Source organism: Hemiscyllium ocellatum, chromosome 23 (assembly GCF_020745735.1).
Source record: "Hemiscyllium ocellatum isolate sHemOce1 chromosome 23, sHemOce1.pat.X.cur, whole genome shotgun sequence".
Taxonomy (NCBI): Eukaryota; Metazoa; Chordata; class Chondrichthyes; order Orectolobiformes; family Hemiscylliidae; genus Hemiscyllium; species Hemiscyllium ocellatum.
Genome location: NC_083423.1, coordinates 56,829,324 through 56,852,344, shown reverse-complemented (window position 1 = coordinate 56,852,344; position 23,021 = coordinate 56,829,324). Strand labels below are relative to the sequence as shown.

The 23,021-nt window shown below is 44.6% G+C and overlaps 1 protein-coding gene across 1 annotated transcript; it reads right to left on the bottom strand.

The window, feature by feature from the left end:
* Nucleotides 1–1,414: 1,414 nt before the first annotated feature.
* snrpf (small nuclear ribonucleoprotein polypeptide F) lies at nt 1,415–19,067 on the bottom strand. Its single transcript, XM_060843275.1, has 4 exons — nt 18,901–19,067; nt 17,825–17,950; nt 14,989–15,053; nt 1,415–1,706 (listed from the first exon to the last, which is right to left on the bottom strand). The coding sequence occupies exons 1-4, from the start codon at nt 18,901–18,903 to the stop codon at nt 1,640–1,642; spliced, it is 261 nt and encodes an 86-aa protein (XP_060699258.1). The 5' UTR covers nt 18,904–19,067; the 3' UTR covers nt 1,415–1,639.
* Between the last annotated feature and the right edge of the window lie 3,954 nt (nt 19,068–23,021).

Below are 23,021 nucleotides of genomic sequence, written 5' to 3'. Positions count from 1 at the left end.
ACTCATTTTTCTAAACCCTAATACCTTAACTAGGGACCCCGGCATTAGACATCTTGTACTTAACCTCTTACATCCAGCAAACAAAAAAACATTTCTTCAGAGTTCAAATTCAAGTCAGTCCCTTCTGTGTTCGTACACTTCAAATTAATTCACTGGCTTTAAAGTGCTTTTGATGTCCCATGGTCATGAAAATGAAGACGACGTGAACCCCTCAATTTGTTGGTAATAAAGGTTTTATGTAAAATCATTAGACTCTGAATGTTTGGCACTACAGTCAGCTAATATGTGCAGCCAACCATTCTGGAATATCAACTCCTGTTTTAGTAGGCATTGTGTGTATTCAGGGCAGAAAGTAAGAACCTCAATTACGCAAGAAATACCAGAAAAAAAGTTTTAAAGGGACTCCAATATTTAACAAAATCGTTATCTGTTCATACATGTGACAATATAGACTCCTGCAAAGCTGCAGACCAGCAGTGCTCACATCTCTCAAGTAACTGACTACTTCACTGCAGATAGACTTGGACATCAGGAATCCCTGAATCATTGCACTTTAATGCACACAACTCAGGCTAAAGACAGTGTGCAGGGAATGTGCTAGTGCCTCGGTTACACACATTCCACATAGTGATGATTCCACACATCTCTGCAGGGAACGATTCATTAAATTTATCTGCTTTCCGGGGAACATATTGCCAATCAAGGTTGGGGGCAGTATACAATAGGTACCTCACATTTCCACTTAATAATGCAATGGCCTGCAGAGAAAGCTGCACAAAACTGCCTCTCTCAGATTTAATACTGACCTGGCAGATGGTTTTGGACATCGGTGACAAATCAGATGAGATTTCCATACTGACTTGTTCACACAGTGAAGTTACAAAAACATTCCAAAAGGTGATGCAAGTTTAGAATTCCCATAAACAGCAACTGAGGTTAGGTCAACTTGTTAATTTTAAATGGCAGTTCAACAGATTTCAGTTAATTAAAGGAATTTAAGGACATGACACAACTGGAGTTAGTAGTAAATGGATATAGGAGTATAGTGGGTTGGATCACTGAACAACCACTCTTAGTGAGTGGTTGGGCAGACCTGAGTTCAAAGGCCTACTTCTGTGCCTATCTGCAGGTGTGAATTCGGTTCTTACCAAACATCAGTGCAATATCACGCTGCCTTCAGGAAGAATAACATTCACCAAAATAAACATCAGGTTTGGTTCTGCAATACAGTGAAACACGGGCCTGTATTTGTACAAGGACATCTGGTTGCTGTGTAGACCTGCTTAGAGAATGAAGATACCAAACAGTAGGAAGTGCTGCATCTCCTTCAATCAAAGGCACCGGCCATTCTTGGGAAATGACTTGCTCACCCTCCAATATACAGAATCTATGAAATTATTACACATGACATCTCTCAAGATGTAAAAGGGTTTTTACTGGTACATCTGAATTCACAGTGCCATATTAACTCTTCTAGTTTATGTCTACAATTAAATTAGTTTGTCTTGGACATTTTGGTGCACAGTAGAACTGTCTGATCTAGTCAGTGCAGTCCCAAAAATAACATCTCGTTTACTGGATTAAAAAAAAGTACTAAAAAAATGGTACACGTGGTTATTCTTCCAAACAAAAAGGAAAGTTACTCTCTCATTTCTCCATCTTCTTCCTCCTCCTCAACGCCTCTAATGTACAGAACGTTGTTACACCTGTTGAACAGAACACAAGTCATCAATAGCTGAAAATGTGTTGCTGGAAAAACGCAGCAGGTCAGGCAGCATCAAAGGAGCAGGAGAATCGATATTTCGGGCATAAGCCCTTCTTCAGGAATCAATATCCAAACTGGTTTGATTTGCAGTGTACACGATTAGAGACTCTAGAACAAGGGGGCATAACCTGAGAATTAGGATCAGAGTTTTCAGGAGAGACGATAGGTATCATTTCTACACATAAAGGAAGGTAAAAGTTTGGAATTCTTCCCATAAACAGCACTGGATGCTGGATCAGTTGTTAATTTTAAATCTAAGATACATCATTTTTAAAGTTAAAGTGTTGAGGGATACAAGCTGAAGACAGGTTTGTGATGTTAGGCCACAGATCAGCCATTATCTCACTGATTGGTGGATCAGGCTTGTGGGGCTGGAAGATCTACTCCTATTCGAATGACTAAGTTACTACCATTACACTAAATATGGACTCTGGTGTAACGCAAGTCTCCCATAGAGTTTTATTTCATTATATCCAGTCAACGACTTTTAATAAAGAAATCACACTAAACCTACAAATATGTGAAAGCATCCAAAATGTATCTGCAATGATACGAAGCCTTACCCATGACTTTTGAAAGACAAACATTTCATTAGCACACTTGGACAACCAGATCAGCAAGTGAGTTAAGAAATCATAGAGGTTCAAATATACATTCTTCAAGAGACAATGGATTGTTACCCATTGGTTTTCTCAGCACTGAACACAATTCTGATTGGCCTGTAATTAAGAGGAACATTCCCTCTAAACCATGAGGCTGCATGGGGATCTGAAACCCCACAGAGACCAGGCACAAATAGGCTCCATTAAATTATCTTGCCTGCTAAAACTTTAAAGGGACCATGCACTTGGGATTAAAACTGAATTGGAGTAAAGATCCCTTTAGTTATCTCTCTTTTGAACAAGTTTGTGTGTAAAATTTGTAATCTGTCAATTTTATTAGTCAACATCTAGAGAGGATTGGAAGGCAGTCTACTTGTCATTTTCATCCTTGTTTCCTTCAGACCCTGGAACATGACTGTTATATTACAATTCATCAGAAGCCTCTTTTTGTGGTTTCATTGAATTAAAGAGCTCTAGGTTTGGACACATAGAAACATGTTTAATCTACACTCACTCAATCTCTTCAATAGCCTCCCACTGCCCATTTCCGGTTTTGATTCTAATTCACATCTGCCAGGTCCTTTTTCCAATTCTGAAATTCGCACATGCCAATTGAGTGTCTTCATCTTCAATTACTATGTCCTTGTTCTTAATTTGTGTACGTCAAATAGTGCCAGTTCTTTCCAAAATGGTCTTTCACTAAAGTCTGTTCCATGTCATTCCCAGAAATCAGTTAAACATTGTGTTTCCTTCTGTGTTAGATTAGAAACAATGATCAACAAAGTTCCCTTGCACACCTTTCAGGAATTTATCTCCTCTTTGCCATTCACTATTCTTTGACCAATCCAAGGTAACTGAAATCTCCAGTTATAAGTTTATTATCCCTTTCTGTAACTTGCTTGAAAATCTGCGCTTTTATGTCCTTCCCATCATTTAGTATATACTTAGTAGTGGAATTGTCTCCTTACTGTTCCTCAAATCTTGCCAAGAGATTCTGCCTTTGATCCAACTCTGGCAAATTATCTCTGCTCATTACCGCCACAGTCATTGTTTCTGCTTCCCTATCATTCCTGCGTACCATTTCACCAGCAATATTAAACATTTCACCCTTCCCTTGTTTGATCCAGGTATGTTACTGTCAGTCTTAACCCCATGTGGAAAGGTGATATACAGCTCACCAATCTTATTTATCATTATAATTTCAACCACCACCCTTTCCAAGGCAATTAGGGACAGGGAATAAAAGCCAGTCACATTAATTCAGCGAATTAATTCTTTTAAAATGTTATTTGCCTCTCTGTCCTCTGCACGTTTTGTACTTTAAAAAAACATTCCTGGTGTGTAAAAGCATCACTGATTAAGGTCAGCATTCATTACTGATTTCTAATTGTTCTCAAAAGATGGTGGTGAGCCACGATTGGAATACAAAAGAACGCCTTGCTCGGCCACTTCAAAAGACAACCCAGAGTCAGCCACCCTGCACAACAGAATGGGCAAGCACAGGTCGATTCCTTTCTAAACAAAACTCTTGCGAAATCGGTGAGTTGTAAGAATCTGTTGTTTTATGGTCACCGTAACTGATGCCTGTTTCCTAATTCTAAATTTTGGTTTAATTAACAGCATGTAAACTCATTTTTTAATTTAATTAACAAAGTGTAAACCCACCAGCACTTAGTCATGCAACACAGAAACTGACCCTTCGGTCCAACTTATCTGTGCTGATCAGAAATGTCAATCTGGTCTAGTCCTACTTGCCAGCAGTTAGCCCTTATCCCTCGAAACCCTTTCACCCAGATGCCTTTTCAATGTTATAATTTTACCGCTACGGCCACTTCCTCTGGCAGCTCGTTCCATACATGTACCATGCTCTTCATGAAAAAGTTGCCCATACGGTCCTTTCTAAATCTTTCACATCTGGCCTTAAACATCCGTCCTATAGTTTTGGACTCCCCTACCTTGTAAAAACAAAAAAAAAGCTTGGATAATCACCTTATCCATACCCCTCATGATTTTATAAATCACTATAATGCCACCCTTAAGCCTCCGACACTCCAGGGAAAAATGCCCAGTCTATTCAACCGCTCCCTTTAACTCAAACTCTCCAGTCCTGGCAACATCCTCGCAAATCTTTCTGCACCCTCCTATTTTTAACACCATCTTTCCTGTAGAGGAACGACCAGAATTGAACACCATATGCTAAAAATGGCCAGACCAGGTAACTACATCAGATTTCCATCACCATACGGACAGTGAACCAGAGGGCTTTTACGGCAATTTGTAAAGGCTCTATGAGGAAGTAGACCATGTGACAGAGGAGAAATGTGTCATTTGGCTTACTGAGTCTGCTCCACCATTCAATGAGAGTCTGATCACATTGATGGCTGATCTGAAAATCCTCAATGCTACTTTCCTGCCTTTTTTCTATGACTTTAGATCTTCTTATTGATCAAAAATTTCTCTCAGTCTGGAATATGCTTATGAGACCATAAAACATAGGAGTGAATGTTAGTCCTCTAAAGAGTGAGAATGGCAAGTTAATCATAGACAATAAGCAATTCTTCACTATAGAGTCATAGAGATGTACAGCACAGAAACACACCCTTCAGTCCAACTTGTCCATGCCGAACAGATATCCCAACCCAATCTAGTCCTACCTGTCAGCACTCGGCCCACATCCCTCCAAACCCTTCCTACTCATATACCCATCCAGATGTCTTTCAAATGAGCTCCTCTGGCAGCTCATTCCATACACATACCACCCTCTGCGTGAAAAGGTTGCCCCTTAGGTCTCTTTTATATCTTTCCCCTCTCAGCCTAAACCAATGCCCTCTAGTTCTGGACTCCCCCACCCCAGGGAAAAGACTTTGAATATTTATCTTATCCAGGCCCCTCCTGATTTTGTAAACATCTATAAGGTCACCCCTCAGCCTCCAACCCTCCAGGGAAAACAGCCCCTGCCTATTCATAGAACACTACAGCGCAGTACAGGCCCTTCGGCCTTCGATGCTGCGTCGACCTGTCATACCAATCTGAAGCCCATCTAATCTATACTATTCCATGTACATCCATTTGCTTGTTCAATGACGACTAAAATGTACTTAAAGTTGGCGAATCTACTACTGTTGCAGGCAAAGCATTCCATACCCTTACTACTCTGAGTAAAGAAACTACCTCTGACATCTGTCCTATATCTATCACCCCTCAATTTAAAGCTATGCCCCCTTGTGCTGACTGTCACTATACTTGGAAAAAGGCTCTCCCTGTCCACCCTATCTAACCCTCTGATTATCTTACTTGTCTCTATTAAGTCACCTCTCACCTTCTTCTAATGAAAACAGCCTCAAGTCCCTCAGCCTTTCCACGTAAGACCTTCCTTCCATACCAGGCAACACCCTAGTAAATCTCCTCTGCACCCTTTCCAGAACTTCCACATCCTTCTCATAATGCGGTGACCAGAACTGTACACAGTACTCCAAGTGCGGCCGCACCACAGTTTTGTACAGCTGTAACATAACCTCATGGTTCCGGAACTCCATCCCTCTATTAATAAAAGCTAAAACACTGTATGCCTTCTTAACAACCCTGTCAACCTGGGTAGCAACATTCAAGGATCTGTGTACATGGACACAGAGATCTCTCTACTCATCTACACTACCAAGAATCTTACCATTAGCCCAGTACTTTGCATTCCGGTTACTCCGACCAAAGTGAATCACCTCACACTTGTCCGCTTTAAACTCCATTTGCCACCTCTCAGCCCAGCTCTGCAGCTTATCTATGTCTCTCTGTAACCTACAACATCCTTCATCACTATCCACAATTCAACCTCTCCATATAGCTCAAATCCTCCAACCCTGGCAACATCCTCGTCAATCCTTTCTGAACCCTTTCAAGTTTTACAACATCTTTCCGATAGGAAGGAGACCAGAATTGCACGCAATATTCCAACAGTGGCCTAACCAATGTCCTGTACAGCCACAACATGACCTCCCAACCCCTATACTCAATACTCTGACCAATAGAGGAAAGCATACCAAACGCCTTCTTCACTAACCTATGTACCTGTGACTCCACTGCCCAGGAGCTACAAACCTGCACTCCAAGGTCTCTTTGTTCAGCAACAATCCCCAGGACCTTACCATTAAGTGTATAAGTCCTGCTAAGACATGCTTTCCCAAAATGCAGCACCTCACATTTATCTAAATTAAACTCCATCTGCCACTTCTCAGTCCATTGGCCCATCTGATCAAGATCCCGTTGTAATCTGAGGTAACCTTCTTTGCTGTTCACTACACCTCCAATTTTGGTGTCAGCTTCAAAGTTATGTACCTCTTATGCTTGCATCCAAATCATTTATATAAATGATGAAAAGTAGTGGACCCAGCACCAATCTTTGTGGCACTCCACTGGTCACAGGCCTCCAGCCTGAAAAACAACCCTCCACCACCTCCCTCTGTTTTCTACCTTTGAGCCAGTTCTGCATCCAAATGGCTAGGTCTCCCTGTATTCCATGACTTCTAACCTTGCTAACCAGTCTCCCATGGGGAACCTTATCGAAAGCCTTACTGAAGTCCATATAGATCACATCCAGTGCTCTGCCCTCATCAACCACCTTTGTTGCTTTTTCAAAAAAACTCAAATCAAGTTTGAGAGACATGATTTCCCACGCACAAAACCATGCTGACGAACCCTAATCAGTTTTTGCCTTTCCAAATACATGTATATCCTGCCCCTCAACAACTTGCCCACCACCGACGTCAGGCTCACTGGTCTATAGTTCCCTGGCTTGTCCTTACCACCCTTTTTAAACAGTGGCACCACGTTAGCCAACCTCCAGTCTTCCGACACCTCATCTGTGGCTATTGATGATACAAATATCTCAGCAAGGGACCCAGCAATCACTTCTCTAGCTTCCAACAGAGTTTTAGGGTACACCTGATCAGGTCCTGGGGATTTATCTTCTTTTATGTGTTTCAAGACATCCAGCACTTCCTCCTCTGTAATATGGACATTTTTCAAGATGTCACCATTTATTTCCCTACATTCTGTATCTTCTAAGTCCTTTTCCACAGTAAATACTCATGCAAAATATTCATTTAGTATCTCTCCCATCTCCTGTGGCTCCACTTGCTGATCTTTGAGGGGCCCTATTGTCTCCCTAGTTACCCTTTTGTCCTTAACTTATTTGTAAAAACCCTTTGATTCTCCTTAACTCTATTTGCCAAAGCTATCTCATGTCCATGTTTAGCCCTCCTGATTTCCCTCTTATGTATATTCCTATTTCTTTTAAACTCTAAGGATTCACTTGATCTATCCTCTATCTGACATATGCTTCCTTCTTTTTCTTAACCAAACCCTCAATTTCTATAGTCACCCAGCATTCCCTATACCTACCAGCCTTTCCTTTCCCCTTACAGGAATATACTGTCTCTGGACTCTCATTATCACATTTCTGAAAGGCTTCTCATTTCCCAGCTGTCCCTTTATCTGCGAACATCTGTCCCCAATCAGCTTTTGAAAGTTCTTGCCTAATACCATCAAAATTGTCCTTTCTCCAATGTAGAACTTCACTTTTTAAATCTGGCCTTACCTTTTCCATCACTATTTTAAAACTAATAGAATTATGGTTGCCCAAAGCACTCCCCCACTGACACCTCAGTCACCTGCCCTGCCTTATTTCCCAAGAGTAGGTCACGCTTTGCACTTTGTCTCGTAGGTAGAGCATACAAAGAAAATTCAGGGAGAATTGCATGTTCTCCAAGTGTCTGCATGGGTTTCCACTTGGTACTCCAGCTTCCTCCCAAAATCCAAAGATGTGCAGGTTAGCTAGATTGACCAAATAAAATTGACCTGTAGTGTCCAGGGATGTGTAGGCTAGGTGGATTAGCCATGGGAATTGTGGGGTAATGTGGATAGGGTGGGGGCTGCGTTTGGTGGGTGAGATGCTCTTTGGAGGGTCAGTGTGGACTTGATGGGCCAAAAGGGGATTCTATGATTATTAATAAATTATGAGATTTGTTTTGCAAGGGACAACCCACACTGTAGATAAAAGGAAGACTGCCGACATACTGTCCTTGGATTTCCAGCAGACACTGGGTAAAGTATCAAGTCAAATTTTTTGCTGAACGAAAAAGCTCAAGTTTATTTTTTAAACACATCAGCTTGCATATAAAGATTGGCTGGTTGGCAGAAAACAGATAGTGTGTACCATAGGTTTTTGTTTCACTGGCTGGATGCTCAGAATGAAGTCTCACAGGGGTCCATACAGGCACTTAAATTTTTTGCAACAATGACTTAAATGAGGTGAGTGTAGCTAAATTCACAGAGAGTAAGAAAGTGTGTTACGAAGACTATGAAAGTTGCAGATGGATGTAGATACGTTAAATGGAGAAACTCTTGCAGCTGGCATTTGTGGCAAAGTAAAAGAATTAAAAAGCAGTGATATTTTGATGGAAAACAACTGCAACCTTCTGAAATGCAGAGGGATTTAGGTGCTCCAATGCACGAGTTATGAAAAATCACCATACAGGTACCATACATAATCAAGCACGTTAAAGGAATGTTTATTACAAGCGGAATTAAACACAAAAGCATGTATGCTTCAATTATACAGGGCATTGGTGAGATCACATCTCAAATGCAGTGAATTAAGAGATGCAGTTTTGGTCTCCTTAGTTAAGGAAGGCTAATGCACGAGAGGTGGCTCAAGAGGTTTCCTATATTGATAATGGATTGGACAGGCTGTGCTCGTTTCCACTGGAGTCTAGAAATTTGAAACAATCAGTTAAGATTCTGAATGTTCTTGAGAAGATGGACATGGAAAGGATATTTCTGTTAACAAGTCCAGAACTAGGGAGCATTAATCTAAAATTAGGATTGACTTGTGGGACAGTCACAGAATTATTACAGTTCAAAAGGAGGCCATTTAGCCTACCATGTCTGCACTGACTCTACTATCTAGCACCAACCTCCTGCCTTTTCCCCATACCCCTGTACACCATTACTATCTGAAAAATTATCCAAGCCCCAATGAGGAGGAACTTTTTCTCTCAATGTTGTTTGACTTTGGAATTAGAAGGCCTCTTGCAAAAGGATCAAGATCGAGAGAACAAAGGTTTAAAATAATTTGTAAAAGAAGCATACGCGATCTGAGAAAAACCTTCCACAAAACGAGTGGTTCCGTCTGGAAGTATGATGGAGGTAGGTTCAACTGAGGCACTCAAGGGCATCAGATGCTTATTTAATAGAAACAATGTGCAAAGCTATCAGAGGGCATGAAGTCATAATGATCAATATGAGAACCAATGTAGACACAATGGGCCAAATGACCTCTTTTTTGCACCATAACACTTCAGTGATTTGATGGAGGCAGGTTCAGTAATTATTTTCAACACTGAGGTGGATAGATTCTTAAAAACCGAAAAAACCATGGATGCTTTAAATCAGAAACAAAAATAGAAGTTGCTGGAAAAGCTCAGCAAGTCTGGCAGCATCTGTAAAGAGAAATCAAATTTCACATTTCAGTCCAGTGACCTTTCCTTAAAACTGATGGTAGGTAAGAAACTTTTAGTTTGTATGCAGAAGATAGGGTGGTGGTGGTTGAGTGGGTTTAAGGAGTAAACAATAGATAGGATAGAGCCCAAATTGAGAGGAGGACAGATGGACAGTTAAAGGAGTTGATAATGATCTGGCTGAGAAAGTGAATAGCTGTTAATGGGACTATTAGTGGCTAACAATAGGTAGTGTTTAATGACAGACTATGTGATAACAAGGCGCATGGTGGGGTCCAGGCCCTAAAATTATTGAACTCGATATTGGGTCCAGAGGTTCCCCAAACAGAAAATGAGATGTTGCTGTTCTAGCTTGCGCTGAGCTTCGCTGGAGCACTGCAACAGGCCTGAAACAGAGATGCTGGCCAGGGAACAGGGTGGTGTTAAAGTAGCAGGCAAAAGATAGGTCAGGGTCTTTTTTGTCAGCAGAATGAGTGATGTTCTGTGAAGCAGTCTCCCAGCCTACGCTTTGTTTCCCCAATGTATAAGCGACCACATTTTAAGCAGCGACCGCAGTAGACTAGATTGTAAGTGCAGGTAAAGTGCTGCTTCACCTGGAAAGTAAGTTTGAGCCCTTGGATACGTGGGAGTGAAGGAAGAATGGAGCAGAGGGAAAGGTCCCTACAGAAGGTGGATAAGGTAGGGGAGGGGAATGTGGTGGCTTCTCGCTGGAGGTGGCAGAAACAGTGGCTAATGATCTTCTGGATATGGATGCTAGTGGGATAGTAGCAGTTATAGGGAACCCTATCACTGTGGAGAAAGTGAGGACTGCAGATGCTGGAGATCAGAGCTGAACAATGTGTTGCAGGAAAAGCGCAGCAGGTCAGGCAGCATCCAAGGAGCAGGAGAATCGACGTTTCTGGCATAAGCCTTTCTTCAGAAATATGCGACTGAGACGGAGTAACTGGGAGAATGAAATGGAATCTTTACAGGAAGCAGGGTGTAAATATGTATAATCCAGGTAGTTGTGAGAGTTAGTGGGTTTATAGTGGACAGAAGTGAGTACTGCAGATGCTGGAGATTAGAGTGGTGCTGTAAAAGCACAGCAGGTCAGACAGCATTTAGGTGCAGGAAAATCAACGTTTTGGGCAAAAGTCCTTAGTGGCCTGTCTATTCCCAGGAATGGAAACAGAGATGTTGAGGAAGGAAAGGGAGGAGTCATAAACAGACCAGGAAAAAGTGAGGGTGGGGTGGAAGCTTATAGCAAAATTGATAAATCATTCCAATTCCAGATGAGAGGGGGAAGCAACATCAATGATATAGTCAATGGATCAGAGAAAGAGTTGTGGGTAGAGGCCAGAATAAGACTGGAGCAAGGAATGTTCCACGTATTCCATGAATAGACAGGCATAACTGGGGCCCATGGCTACTCCTCTGACTGGAAGAAGTTGACAGGAGTTAAGAGAGAAGTTGTTGAAGGCGAGGACAAGCTCGGCCAAGAGGAGGGTAGTGGTGGTGGTTGGTGATGGTCTGGGCCTTTGCTCCCGAAGAGGAGAGGTCTGAGATCATCCGGGTGGGTGATGGTTGTGTAAAGGGATTGCACACCCATGGCAAAGAGGCAGGTGAAGCCTGCAAATTGGAAATTACGAAACTGGTATAAAGTGTCAGAGGAATCATGGATGTAAGTGGTTAGGGACTGGATCAGGGGAGAAAAGACTGAGTCGAGGTAGATTCTGATTTGGCAGAGTAAGCAAAGGTTATAGAACATAGAACAGCACAGCACAGAACAGGCCCTTCAGCCCACGATGTTGTGCTGACCACTGATCCTCATGTATGCACCCTCAAATTTCTGTGACCATATGCATGTCCAGAAACATCCCCAATGACCCTGCCTCCACAACTGCTGCTGGCAACGCATTCCATGCTCTCACAACTCTCTGTGTAAAGAACCCACCTCTGACATCCCCTCTATACTTTCCTCCAACCAGCTTAAAACTATGACACCTCGTGTTAGTCACCTCCAACCTTTGTGTCGTCTGCAAACTTGCTGACCCATCCTTCATCCCCTCATCCAAGTCATTAATAAAAATTACAAACAGTAGAGGCCCAAGGACAGAGCCCTGTGGAACACCACTCACCACAGACTTCCAGGCAGAATATTTTCCTTCTACAACAACTCGCTGTCTTTTGTTGGCCAGCCAATTCTGTATCCAGACAGCTATGTTCTCCTGAATCCCATTCCTCCTGACCTTCTGAATGAGCCTACCATGGGGAATCTTATCAAATGCCTTGCTGAAGTCCATACACCACATCCACAGCTCGACCCTCATCAACTTTTCTACTCACATCCTCAAAAAACTCAATAAGGTTTGTGAGGCATGACCTGCCCCTCACAAAGCCGTGTTGACTGCATTTAATCAAGTCATGCTCTTCCAGATGGTCATAAATCCTATCCCTCAGAATCCTTTCTGACATCTTGCAGACGACAGACGTGAGACTTACTGGTCTGTAATTGCCGGGGATTTCCCTATTTCCTTTCTTGAAGAGAGGAATTACATTTGCCTCTCTCCAATCCTCAGGTACGACTCCAGTGGAGAGCGAGGATGAAAAGATCTTCGCAAGTGGTGAAGCAATTGCATTTCTCATTTCCCAAAGCAGCCGAGGACAAATCTGGTCTGGGCCTGGCACTTGTCAATCTTAATGTTTGACAAAATTTTCAGCACATCAGCTTCCTCTATCTCTATCCATTTCAACATGCACACCTGCTCTTCAAAGGTTTCATTCACTACAAAGTTCGTTTCTTTCATAAAGACAGAAGCAAAAAAACCCATTTAGGGCTTCCCCCATCTCCTCAGACTCCACACACACATTCCCTATGCTATCCCTGATCGGCCCTACTCTTCCTTTGACCATTCTCTTATTCCTCACATAAGTGCAAAATGCGTTATCTCCCTAATCTGTTCTGCCAAGCCTTTCTCGTGCTCCCTCCTGGCTCTCCTCAGACCATTTTTAAGCTCCTTCCTCGCCTGTCTGCAATCCTGTAGAGCTGAGCTTGACCCTAGCTTCCTCCAGCTTATGTAAACTACCTTTTTCCTTTTGACGAGAAGCTCCACCGCTCTCGTCATCCAAGGTTCCTTTATCTTACCACTTCTTGCCTGTCTCAGAGGGACATATTTATTCATCATTTGCAACAACTGTTCCTTAAACACTCTCCACACGTCTATAATGCCTTTACCATGGAAATTGCTCCCAATCCATGTTTCCTAACTCATGTCTAATCGCATCATAGTTTCCTCTTCCCCAATTAAATATCCTCCCATTTTGCCTAATCCTCTCCTTCTCCATAGCTATGTAGAATATGAGGCAGTTGTGGTCACTATCACCAAAATGCTCTCCCACCATAAGATCTGATACCTGCCTCGGTTCGTTTCCGAGCACTAAGTCTAGAATGGCCTCTCCCCTCGTCAGCCTGTCAACTGAGTTAGCCTGTTTCCTGAGTTAGGAAACCCTCCTGAACACACCTTACAAAAATAGCTCCATTCAAATCTTCTGCTCGAAGGAGGTTGCAATCAATAATGGGAAAGTTAAAGTCACCCATTACAACAACCCTACTACGTCCACACTTTTCCAAAATCTGCCAACCTATGCTTTCTTCCATCTCCCTGCTGCTATTGGGAGGCCTGTAGTAAACCCCTAACAAGGTGACTGTTCCCTTGCTGTTCCTAATTTCCACCCATACTGACTTGGTAGGCAGATCTTCCTCGACAATGGAAGCTTCTGTAGCTGTGATACCCTCTCTGATTAGTAGTGCTACACCCTCTCCTCTTTTTCCCCCCTCCCTATTCTTTTTAAATGCTCTAAACCCTGGAACATTGAGCAACCATTCCTGTCCCTGAGAAACCCATATTTCTGTTATGGCCACAACATCATAGCACCAGGTACTGATCCATGCTCTAAGTTCGTCACTTTTATTCCTGATACTCCTTGTGTTAAAGCAAACACACTTTAATTGATACCGGTTCCTTGCCAGGAAAATCCTTCCCACTAGCTGGTCTACCTCTTGCTATTGCCTCATCTGGGATAGATGAATGCGGAATTCAAAACACAAACAGAACAGCCACAATCCTATTGAATTGCCTAGCAGGCCGAGAAGCTGAATGGTTTAGTGTCACTGAAACATATATCAGGCGAACAGACCCTTCAGACCAACTCATCAATACGGACCAGATATCCTAACCTAATCTAGTCCCATTTGCCAGCACTTGGCCTATATTCCTCTAAACCCTTTTATTCATATACCCATTAAGATGCCTTTTAAATGTTGCAATTGTACTAGCCTCCACCATTTCCTCTGGCAGCTCATTCCATCCACGCACAACCCTCTGTGTGAAAACGTTGCCCTGAAGGTCCATTTTATATCTTTCACCTCTCACCTTTACTTCTAATTCATACGTTCATGTGATTTTAAAAAAACAAGGCATAGTCTCACCAGAATTTCTTTCCACTTGGCCTCATCATTCTGTTCATCATTGGATTCAAATCAGAGCCCAATACAGGAAAATGCAAAGGTTCCAACGTATTTGGTAAAGTGTTTTATTCAAGTCAATCATCTGCAGGCACATCCTTTCTGAAGTGACTTGTGCCATCACATTGTTGATATCCATACAGGAAGCTTCCATAAACAATTGTGTTTTCTATGCAACAACAACCACATCCAAAAAATGAACATAATTGTCTCTAAAAGGACTGAGACCTCAGAGGTCATGAGAGGTGCTATATAAATGCAAACCTTCTTTAGATTAGATTAGATTACTTACAGTGTGGAAACAGGCCCTTCGGCCCAACAAGTCCACACTGACCCGCAGAAGCGCAACCCACCCATACACCCCCATTTACCCTTTTACCTAACACTACGGGCAATTTAGCATGGCCAATTCACCTAACCTGCACATCTATGGACTGTGGGAGGAAACCGGAGCACCCGGAGGAAACCCAAGCAGGCACAGGGAGAATGGCTGTGTGGAATTTGCACAGTCGCCTGAGGCGGGAATTGAACCCGGGTCTCTGACGCTGTGAGGCAGCAGTGCTAACCACTGTGCCACCGTGCCGCTTTCTTTGAAGAAATTCTCACCTGATTAGGACTTCTCCAAGATGACCCGCTAACGCACCATCAATATATTCTTCTGTGTTTGCAAGCTGGAATAAAAGCAATTGAATGGTTTCACTCATTTACTCTTCTCATTCTAGTCTACGATACTAATGTCTTTTAACATAGGATCCAATACTGCTTTGAATCAGACACCAAAGGATAAATCAGTCTGAATGTCTGCTTCAGAGCTGTGTTGGGAAAATTAGACTCTAATTCACAGTACAACAAATCAGAGTTTTATTGAGCACCTAGCTTTTATCAAGTCCAACAAGACCATAGTTCATGACGTCCAGATAAATGAAACACAAGTGGAGAAATATTACATGGAAAATTATCGGCATTCAAAATCATTTTAGTTGAAAGGCGAATACTTAGAATCTTGGAATGGTTAGACAACAGAGACAGCAATTCAGACGGTCCCACTCCTTCCCCATGCCACGGGAAAATATCTTACAACTTCAAACTGTCATCCAGTTCTCTTTTGAGCACTTTTAGGCAGTACATTCCAGATCCTAACTACTCATTGCGTTAATACTTTTTTCTCTCACGTCACCAATACATCACCTTAAATCAGTGCCCTTTGGTTCATGTCCAAGAAACCTTTCAATCTTCTCCTAAGAGAAGGACTCTCTATGTCTAGTCTATGAACAGGATTCTCCATCCTGTGAAACCATTCTCATGGTGCATGCCCTTGCTTTGCCATCTTGTACGATATTGTTACTCTCAGAGCCTGTGCTTGCCATTTTCCCTTTTAGGTCACTGCACATCATTGTTGTCAGCTTAACATTAGTCTGCCCAAATGTCCAGCTCGTCCCATCATGCCTTGAACCTCCCACTCGTTGTCCATCCTCACTCAACTCTCCACCTCCCGCGAGGAGGTTGAGCAATTCATCAACTTCACCAACACATTCCACCCTGACCTTAAATTTATCTGGACCATCTCTGACACCTCCTTCCCCTTCCTGGACCTCTCCATTAATGACAACCGACTTGACAGTGACATTTTTTACAAACCCACCAACTCCCACAGCTACCTGGATTACACCTCTTCCCACCCTACCTCTTGTAAAAATTCCTCCGCCATATCTGCTCCCAAGAGGACCAGTTCCACCACAGAACATACCAGATAGCCTCCTTCTTTAGAGACCGCAATTTCCCTTCCCACGTGATTAAAGATGCCCTCCAACGCATCTCGTCCACATCCTGCACCTCCGCCCTCAGACACCGCCCCTCCAACCGTAACAAGGACAGAACACCCCTGGTGCTCACCTTCCACCCTACCAACATTCGCATAAGCCAAATCATCCGCCGACATTTCTGCCACCTCCAAAAAGACCCCACCACCAGGGATATATTTCCCTCCCCACCCCTTTCCGCCTTCTGCAAAGACCGTTCCCTCCGTGACTACCTGGTCAGGTCCACTCCCCTCTACAACCCATCCTCCCATCCTGGCACGTTCCCCTGCCACTGCAGGAACTGCAAAACCTGCGCCCCCACCTCCTCCCTCACCTCCATCCAAGGCCTAAAGGAGCCTTCCACATTCATCAAAGTTTTACCTGCACATCCACTAATATCATTTAGTGTATCCGTTGCTCCCAATGCAGTCTCCTTTACATTGGGGAGACTGGACGCCTCCTAGCAGAGCGCTTTAGGGAACATCTCCGGGACACCCGCACCCATCAACCACACCGCCCTGTGACCAAACATTTCAACTCCCCCCTCCCACTCTGCCGAGGACATGGAGGTTCAGGAGGTCCTGGGCCTCCTTTACCACCACTCCCTCACCACCAGACGCCTGGAGGAAGAACGCCTCATCTTCCGCCTCGGAACACTTCAACCCCAGGGCATCAATGTGGACTTCAACAGTTTCCTCATTTCCCCTTCCCCCACCTCACCCTAGCTCCAAACTTCCAGCTCAGCACTGTACCCATGACTTGTCCTACCTGCCTATCATCTTTTCCACCTATCCACTCCACCCTCTTCCTTGACCTATCACCTTCATCCCCTCCCCCACTCACCTACTGTACTCTATGCTACTTTCTCCCCACCCCCACCCTCCTCTAGCTTATCTCTCCACACTTCAGACTCTCTGCCTTTATTCCTGATGAAGGGCTTTTGCCCGAAACTTCGAATTTACTGCTCCTCGGATGCTGCCTGAACTGCTGTGCTCTTCCAGCACCATTAATCCAGAACCTCCACCTATAACCACCCATCGCTGCCTCCGTTCCTCAGGTGTCTGGCCTCTCCCTCCACCTCACCCCTTGCTAAGGGCCTGCTACTGTGATCCTCCCACAAGGCACTCCTCCTTCACCACCAGCACCCATCTGTCTCCCTCCCATGAGCTAACCCTCCACTTCCTCCTTTCCACCACTACGTTCCCCCCTACTTTTCAGGAATATAACAACAATTTCAAACAAACACACTGTAAATCTTGTCTACCCTCCTCCAATACTGTCAAATCCTTCCTAGCATTGTGATGTCCTACAGTTGTTTAGTTTCATAATAGTTCATTCTAGCTCCTTCACTACTAAATGTTTACACCTCGATTTATAAAGCCCAGGATTCTATTTGTTTCATTAATTTCTTTCAGGAATTCACATATTTTGAACACTCAAGTAAGCTAGACTATAAAATCCAGATCTTATTTTTTGCAGTATAGATTTTGCAATCAGACCTGAGAGAGGATTACAAATGATCTGGGATTTCAGTACCCTGTGATTAACAGATCAAAAGTTAGTACGGCTTAGACAATAGCCATATTCATATCTAACCAGTAATATGCTTAGAGAACAAGCAAAAGTGTCACCTTAGTCCTTACCTGCATGTTCATATACCCATCAACTGAAACTAAGTAACCTTTGTATTCCATTCCCCACTTTAACTTCACCATCACCGGTTTGCCAGTCAACCCATTGAGGAAAGGTTTCGGATTCAATGGTAAACTCTTGAAAGCAAAAGGGAAAAACAAACAGCCATCACAAAGGAGAACGACCCTCAGTGTACGACCCAAGGAACAGGTGTATGTAGGAGAGAGACCAGGAGACAGAGGCGCGTGTATGTCTATGTTTGCAAAACAACCCCACCTCGACATGGGACTGGGGGGTGGGGGGGAAGGACTGGGGGGGAGGCGGGGGGGACAGAGGGACTGGGTGGGGGGCAACCGGTCTGGGGGGGGAGGGAGGCAAGGGGTCTGGGGACTGGGGAGCGAGGGGACTGGGGGAGGAGGGGGGAGGGGACTGGGGGGGGGGGGGGGAGGGGAGGCGAGGGGACTGGGGGGGGAGGGGAGGCGAGGGGACTGGGGGGGGAGGGGAGGCGGGGGGGGTGGGGGGGGGGGGGGAGGCGAGGGGACTGGGGGGGGAGGGGAGGCGAGGGGACTGGGGGGGGAGGGGAGGCGAGGGGACTGGGGGGGAGGGGAGGCGAGGGGACTGGGGGGGGAGGGGAGGCGAGGGGACTGGGGGGGAGGGGAGGCGAGGGGACTGGGGGGGAGGGGAGGCGAGGGGACTGGGGGGGGGGGGAGGCGAGGGGACTGGGGGGGGAGGGGAGGCGAGGGGACTGGGGGGGGAGGGGAGGCGAGGGGACGGGGGGAGGGGAGGCGAGGGGACGGGGGGGGGGAGGGGACTGGGGGGAGGGGGGGCGAGGGGACTGGGGGAGAAGTGTGTCGGGGCACAATCATTCCCCACCCCCACCCCCCTCCATCCCGACTGCCTGGAAAGTGGGAAGAGAATCAGATTAGCGCAGGATGGGGAGGCGGGTAGAGATCAGTCACCGCCCGGAGCGGGTTCAGCGATATGCCGCCCAGGGGGTTAATTCTAGAGCCGGTGCAGCCTGATGGAGCAGGCCGCTGGCCCTCCGAGCCGCCGTGTAGGCCACGGGCTGTGTGCCGGATGTTCTCACCATGCCGCTACTGCTCGGTGCTGTGTGTGTCTGTCGGTCGGTACGAGAGCGGAGCGGACTGATGGCGCGGCTCACACACGGAATGGCGGTTGCTCCGGGACGGACTCTGTCTCGGACAGACACACGCGCGGGAGCGCCAAGAGCCGAGAGCAGGGGCTGCCGGGAACCCTGACCTCTCACCTCTCACCCCGGCGCCATGTTGGGCAGCGGTTACCATGGAGACCGATCGCTCCGCGGCTGCAGTACCTCACCGACAGTCAGTGAACAAAGTTCTCCACCTGAGTCCTGTGAAATAACGACAGTGCATCATTCACTGCAGGTACCAGAGAGACATGATTAATAACAATAACCTGCAGCAACAGGTCTCATCCTACAATAGTTCACGGGGGAGTGGGAGCCAGGCTCTGGTGCACCTCGGCGACTTTGCTGTTTGCAATAAAATCTCCCAGGGTCAGCCTAGATCGGGGCAGCGGTCAGAGGTGGGTTTGGGTTTGGGTTTTTAAAAGTCTAAGTGAACTAGGGTCACCGGATCAGAGAATCACAGAAATGATAGAATAGTTGTGTCACAGAAGGCGCACAGCCCTGGGTCAATTATGTCAAACAGCACAAATGGAATTGAACCCAAAGTGTTTTCAACTTGATAAAAATTTCTACCAGTGAGTTTGAGGGGGCTTGAGATGTTTGTGCACTGACTTGGTGTATGGCAAGTTGTACTCAGGCGCTGATCGAATGCAGGGAAAACAGGGAAGATATGGGGCTGAACTGGAAAGGTGAGTAATATCTCAAAACCTTCCTGTGTTTCAGAACCTGTCTCCCTGTTGTACAGGCTGCTTTAACCTGAGATGGGAACTCTATTTCACAGGCACCAGCAACTTGACCTAAAGGAGGGAAAGGGGGAAGCAATGGCCCAGTGGTGTTATTGCTGGACTGTTAATCCAAAGAACCATGTAATGTTCTGGTGACTTGGGTTCAATTCCTGCCATGGCAGACAGTGGAATTTGAATTTAATAAAAAATCTAGAATTAAGTCTAATAATGACCTTGAAACTGTTGTCCATTGTCAGGAAAAAAAATCTGGTTCACGAATGTCCTTTTTGGGAAGGAAACTGCATCCTTACATGAGACTGATCAGTGAGAGGGTAGGGCTGATTGGGATAGTGAAGGGAACTTGTGCCTGAAGTCTGAAGGCCCTAACTGAATTTTTTGCTTCAGTATTCACAAGGCAGAGGGTCCTTGTTGATTGTGAGAACACCATGGACCAGGTTAATAGGCTTGGACAGATTCAGGAAGTGGATGTGTTGGAAATTCTGGGAAACATAAAGATAAATAGGTGCCTAGAGCCAGGCCAGATATATCCAAAGTTACTACGGGAAGTGAGGAATAAGATTGCTGTGTTCCGGCAATGATCTTTGCATCCTCACTCTCCACAGGACTAGTACCGGATGATTGGAGGGAGGCGAATGTTGTTCCTCTGTTCAAGAAAGGGAATAGGGAAGTCTCTGGGAATTACAGACCAATCAGTCTTATGTCTATGGTAAGCAAGGTACTGGAAAGGATTCTGAGAGATAGGATTTATGACTATTTGGAAAAACATAGTTTGATGAAAGATAGTCAGCATGGCTTTGTGAGGGGCAGGTCATGTCTCACGAGCCTTATTGAGTTCTTTGAGGATGTAACGAGACAAGCTGATGAAGGTCAAGCAGTGAATGTGGTGTATATGGATTGCAGTAAGGCATTTGATAAGGTTCCCTACGGTAGGCTCATTCAGAAAGTTAAGAGGTATGGGATACAGGGAAGTTTGGCTGTCTGGATATAGAATTGGCTGGCTGAAAGAAGACAGCGAGTGGTAGTGGATGGAAAGTATTCCACCTGGAGGTAGGTGACCAGTGGTGTCCCACAGGGATCTGTTCTTGGACCTTTGCCTTTGTAGTTTTTATAAATGATTTGGATGAAGAAGTGGAGGGGTGAGTTAGTAAGTTTGCTGATGACACAAAGGTCAGTGGTGTTGTAGATAGTGTCAAGGGCTATTGCAGGTTACAATATGATATTGACAGGATGCAGAGCTGGGCTGAGAAGTGGCAGGGGACGTTCAACCTGGATAAATGTGAAGTGATTGATTTTGGAAGGTTGAATTTGAATGTTGAATACAGGGTTAAAGTCAGGATTCTTGGCAGTGTGGAGGAGCAGTGGGATCCTGAGGTTCACGTACATAGATCCCTCAAAGTTGCCACCCAATTTGATAAGATTGTTACAAAGGCATATGGTGTTTTGGCTCTCACTGACAGTGGTATTGAGTTTAAGAGCCATGAGGTTTTGCTGCAGCTCTATAAAGCCCTGGTTAGACCACACCTGGAATATTGTGTCCTGTCTGGTCACCTCATTATAGCAAGGATGTAGATGTTTTAGAGAGGATGCAGAGGAGATTTACCAGGATGCTGCCTGGATTGGAGGGCTTGTCTTTTAAGAGAAGTTGAGTGAGCTTGGGCTTTTCACACTGGAGAGAAAAAGGAAGAGAAGTGACTTGGTTAAGGTGTACAGGGTAATGAGAGATATAGATAGAGGAGATTGCCAGAGACTTTTCCCCAGGGCAGAAATGGCTGTCACAAGGGATCATAATTTTAAGATGATTGGAGGAAGGTGTAGGGGAGATGTCAGAGGTAGGTTCTTTACTCAGAGAGTAGTGGGTGTGTGGAATGCACTGCCAGCGGTGGTAGTAAAGTCAGAGACCTTAGGGACATTTAAGTGACTGCTAGACAAGCACATGGATGGCATAAAATTGAGAGGTGTGTAGGTTAGGTTGATGTTAGGCTAAGATAAATGCTCGGAACAACATTGTGAACCGAAAGGCCTGTGCTGTGCTGTACTGTACTGTTCTATGTTCTATATTCTTAACTGGTCTGGCCCCAGACATCCCAGGGGCTCTTAACTATCCCCTGGGATGGGCAGTAAATGCTGGCGTAGTTGGCGATGCCTTTATCCTCTGAATGAATAAAAAAAAGAGGGCTTTTGAGTGAGTGAGGAGGGGCTAATGATTGAGTGTAGGGAGTGTAGAGGTGGGATTAAGGATTGTTGAATGATTATGAGGGTAGGAGATTTAAAAGAGAGACTTTTGAGTGAATTTATAAATGGGAGAAAGGTTTTGAGTGAGTCAGAAGATATGGGAAGAGGGGCTATCGAGTGATTTGGTGATGGTGAAGATTGGGAAGAGGGTTGTGTGTATGACTATGTGGGTGTATGACTAAATGTGGGGAGACAAACTGATTATAATTGCCTCACAGAGGGTGAGAGGAGAGAGGCTTCACTGAACCTTCCGACACTAGGGTGGGAGCTTTACAAAAATCGACATGACCCCATAAAATTATAACATTTTTACAAAGAGCTTGAAAGCACATTTTTAAAACAGGCATCGTTACACTGGTCGAGAATGCACATGCATATGCTGAATGGTGCTTTTTTTTTGCTGGCATCTGAAGAAATGAATCTTTAGATATTAAAACTGGGGTCACATTAGAAAATAGAAGGACTGCACAGGTTACTGAAGCTTAGTCAAACATGGAAATGCATAAAAAATTGCAGCAACAGCCTGAAGAAATAATCTAACAACTAACCTGAAAGGCATTCATGATACCTTTAAGCACACTGTTTCAAGCATCTAGAATTGAGGTCACCATTTAAAAATAGAGGGTTGCTCATTTCCACAGAAATGAGATGGAATTGTTTTTTGCAGTGGATTATAAGTCTTTGGAACTCTCTTTCTCAAAAAGTGGTGGACATAGTGTCCTTGAATATTTTAAAAATAGAGGTGGATAGGTTCTTCATAAGCAAGGGGCTGAAAACTTATCAGCAGTAAACATAAACGTGGAGTTGAGTTTACTTCAGATTGGACATGATCTTATTGAATAGCGGAGTAGATTCGAACATCAAGGAGTGGTCTCCTCCTACTTAGTATGTTCATGTTGTGTTCAGCTGTGCCATGTTAGGAGGGGCCATCAGGTGAGGAGTTCCACAACAGCAGGGCTGATGTCAAGTCACTGTACACATAGATTAGCATCATGGTATGCCTGTTCTGTATGTTTGTATGTGCACACAAACAAATATCGTGTCCAGTTTAATTCCTGTAAG

Coding starts and splice junctions, on each gene's coding strand:
- snrpf (XM_060843275.1), bottom strand. Junction 15,054..17,824: donor ATGGGTATATGAACATGCAG/GTAAGGACTAAG, acceptor CTTTTATTCCAG/CTTGCAAACACAGAAGAATA. Junction 1,707..14,988: donor CTTGGAGAAGTCCTAATCAG/GTGAGAATTTCT, acceptor TCTGTTCAACAG/GTGTAACAACGTTCTGTACA.